The sequence below is a fragment of the Durio zibethinus genome, unplaced genomic scaffold (genome assembly GCF_047325235.1).
Source record: "Durio zibethinus cultivar Kanyao isolate XHJ-2024 unplaced genomic scaffold, ASM4732523v1 HiC_scaffold_207, whole genome shotgun sequence".
Taxonomy (NCBI): domain Eukaryota; kingdom Viridiplantae; phylum Streptophyta; class Magnoliopsida; order Malvales; family Malvaceae; genus Durio; species Durio zibethinus.
Window position 1 is genome coordinate 1 of NW_028322830.1, and position 3,729 is coordinate 3,729.

At 34.7% G+C, this 3,729-nt stretch overlaps 1 protein-coding gene across 1 annotated transcript; it reads left to right on the top strand.

Annotated features, from left to right (window-relative positions):
• The first annotated feature begins 270 nt into the window (after positions 1-270).
• LOC149509275 (cytochrome b6) lies at positions 271-2,255 on the top strand. The gene is made up of 2 exons (XM_089757753.1): positions 271-672; positions 1,497-2,255. Exons 1-2 carry the CDS (start codon positions 667-669, stop codon positions 2,136-2,138), a joined length of 648 nt encoding a protein of 215 aa, XP_089613879.1. The 5' UTR covers positions 271-666; the 3' UTR covers positions 2,139-2,255.
• The last annotated feature ends 1,474 nt before the right edge of the window (positions 2,256-3,729 follow it).

Below are 3,729 nucleotides of genomic sequence, written 5' to 3' on the forward strand. Positions count from 1 at the left end.
ATATTGGGAGGCTCATTACTTCAATTAGTCCCCGTGTTCCTCGAATGGATCCCTTAATTGTTGAGAGGGTTGCCCAAAGGCAGTATATAAGGCGTACCCAGTAAAACTTACAAGTAAACCAGATATAGAGATGGCGACTAAAGTTGCTGTTTCCATTATTATATAATTATATAAATAATATATATAAATATAAATATAAATAATATAAATATAAATATAATTTCAAGATCACAATGGATCTATGATAAGATCGTTTATTTACAGCGGAATGATATACAAAGTCAACAGATCTCACTGAATACAAAATAAGATTTATGGCTACACAAACCGTTGAGGGTAGTTCTAGATCTGGTCCAAGACGAACTGTTGTAGGGGATTTTTTGAAACCATTGAATTCGGAATATGGTAAAGTAGCTCCTGGATGGGGAACGACTCCTTTGATGGGTGTCGCAATGGCTTTATTTTCGATATTCTTATCTATTATTTTTGGAGATTTATAATTCTTCCGTTTTACTGGATGGAATTTCGCTGAATTAGATTCACAAGAACCACGAAGCCTCGCTTTTCAATACAAAAAGTGAAACTTTTAGTTCTCGGATTTTTTTTAGCCCATTCTATTTTGGTAGTTCGACCGCGAAATTTTTTTTGTTTCTGTATTTCCGGAATATGAGTGTGTGACTTGTTATAATTGATCCTATTGATAGTACAGAAAATGGGTCTGTCCTCTTGATCGAGATAGTTTTATCCCGTCGGATAGCCATTCTAGTATCTGGAGCACGGAATATATGAAATGGATCACGAAGTATTCGAACTATGATTCATACTTAATATTCAAACCTCGCGGCCGGACTCAAAAAAAAAAAAAATTTTCAAAGAAAGAGGTTTTTTATTTATAAATCGAGAAATTTTTTCTTCTTTCAAACTCTCATTTAGTTTATGCTTATTTTGATCAAAGGACAAACCTTTCTTTTCTTTGTATTTTTATTTATTATATCTATTCTATTCATTGAATAAGTGATGATCCAATAATTCTTACTCAAAGAATCTTTGGACTTAGTTTGAAGGTTTTATTGAATCATCGCGGTTCTGGTATGAATCTGAAGTTTCAATTGATTCATAGGGTCTTAACAAGAGAATTCCTATTAAAAATAAAGAAAACAAGAATAAAGCCACATTCCATATAAATAACAAATCAAAGCAAAGAAAAAGAAAAGAAATAAGTAGGTAAATAGAAGATTCAAGAGGCCTGATCAACATAAAGACGAATGCGCCGACTTGATTTTTTGGCATTATAATTACAACTACAAAAAAGAGCTTTCGGATTTTTACTCTTTTGTGTCTTCAGATAAAATTGAATGAAAAGATTAAGAAGTTTCAAACTTTCTATTCCATATCCGTTTCAGCTATTATTTGGGTGTTTTTGTTTGAGCTGTACGAGATGAAATTCTCATATACGGTTCTCAGGGGGGGAGTCCTCTTGGTTTACCTATCTCAATAAAGTCTATGATTGGTTCGAAGAACGCCTCGAGATTCAGGCGATTGCAGATGATATAACTAGTAAATATGTTCCTCCTCATGTTAACATATTTTATTGTCTAGGAGGAATTACGCTTACTTGTTTTTTGGTACAAGTAGCTACAGGATTTGCTATGACTTTTTACTATCGTCCAACCGTTACTGAGGCTTTTACTTCTGTTCAATACATAATGACTGAAGCTAACTTTGGTTGGTTAATCCGATCAGTTCATCGATGGTCGGCAAGTATGATGGTCTTAATGATGATCCTGCACGTATTTCGTGTCTATCTCACTGGTGGTTTTAAAAAACCTCGCGAATTGACTTGGGTTACAGGCGTGGTTCTGGCTGTGTTGACTGCATCTTTTGGTGTAACAGGTTATTCCTTACCTTGGGACCAAATTGGTTATTGGGCAGTCAAAATCGTAACAGGCGTTCCGGAAGCTATTCCGGTAATAGGATCGCCTTTGGTAGAGTTATTGCGTGGAAGTGCTAGTGTGGGACAATCCACTTTGACCCGTTTTTATAGTTTACACACTTTTGTATTACCCCTTCTTACTGCTGTATTTATGTTAATGCATTTCCTAATGATACGTAAGCAAGGCATTTCTGGTCCTTTATAGAGAATATAGACCATAGCTATATTGTAACCAATCATTTATCTTATTACTTGCCAATCATTTATCTTATTACTTGGGGGAGGAACAATAGTATTTCATTGCTACAAATATGGATTGTTGAAAAAAAAAAAAAAATAAGACATGTATTTGGATATTTCCTTTCAACTCCACAATATTCTATTATTTATTTGATATGACATGAATAGTTGAAGGGAATTCCCCGAAGAGAAAATGGATTATGGGAGTGTGTGACTTGAACTATTGATTGGGCCATGCAGAAATATGCCTTTATCTGCTACATTGGAATTCACAACCAAATGTGTCTTTGTTCCAACCACCGTGTAAGCCCCATACAAAGGATAGGCTGGTTCGCTTGAAGAGAATCTTTTCTATGATCAGACCTGACGATGTCGTGTATGAACAGGGCTCCGTAAGATCCAGTAGAATAAGTGATTTGGCATAATGCAAATTAGATTTTATTTATTTATTTTTATTTTTTTTTTACTTTCTTATCTTAATAGTATGAAAATACATTCATTTCTTCTGCATCGACCCGATTTATTATTATTATACTATCGGAGTGAAACAAGGGATCTAAAGAAGAGCAAAGGCTAGACTATATTAGTAACAAGTAAATCCTTTGTATGTAAAAAATCTCGATATATTTTTGGGATAAAGGTGAATCGCAAGGCCTAAGACGACCCAGAAAGCACTTGATCACGATCAACTTTGTACGCCTACTTGGGTATTGAGCATTTACCTGTAAAAATGGCATTCCTTGGAATGTATAGTTGCAACTTCGTAAAATGGAATCAGGTAACTTTTTTCTTACATATGAAATCATTCATATATGTGTGGATAACATATAGATTCATTTTATATGTATCCGTTTGTATCCATTTGATTCGATTGATTTTTGCTTGAGCCGGATGATGAAAAATTATCATGTCCGGTTCCTTCGGGGGATGGATCTAGAAAAATTCACCTATCCTAATAACAAAAAAACCTGACTTGAACGATCCTGTATTAAGAGCTAAATTAGCTAAAGGTATGGGTCATAATTATTATGGGGAACCCGCATGGCCCAATGATCTTTTATATATTTTTCCAGTAGTAATTCTCGGTACTATTGCTTGTAACGTAGGCTTAGCGGTTCTAGAACCTTCAATGATTGGTGAACCCGCGGATCCATTTGCAACTCCTTTGGAAATATTACCTGAATGGTATTTCTTTCCTGTATTTCAAATACTTCGTACAGTACCTAACAAGTTATTGGGTGTTCTTTTAATGGTTTCAGTACCTGCGGGATTATTAACAGTACCTTTTTTGGAAAATGTTAATAAATTCCAAAATCCATTTCGTCGTCCAGTAGCGACAACCGTTTTTTTGATTGGTACTGCGGTGGCCCTTTGGTTGGGTATTGGAGCAACATTACCGATTGATAAATCCCTAACTTTAGGTCTTTTTTAAATTGAATCAATTTTAAAATAAAATATCATGATGTGCGTATCTAGGGAGTAGTCACTTCAAAGTCAAAGTGAATTCTCCCTAGATACATTTATTCAATTCTGGTCCCAATATATGGATTGTGCTG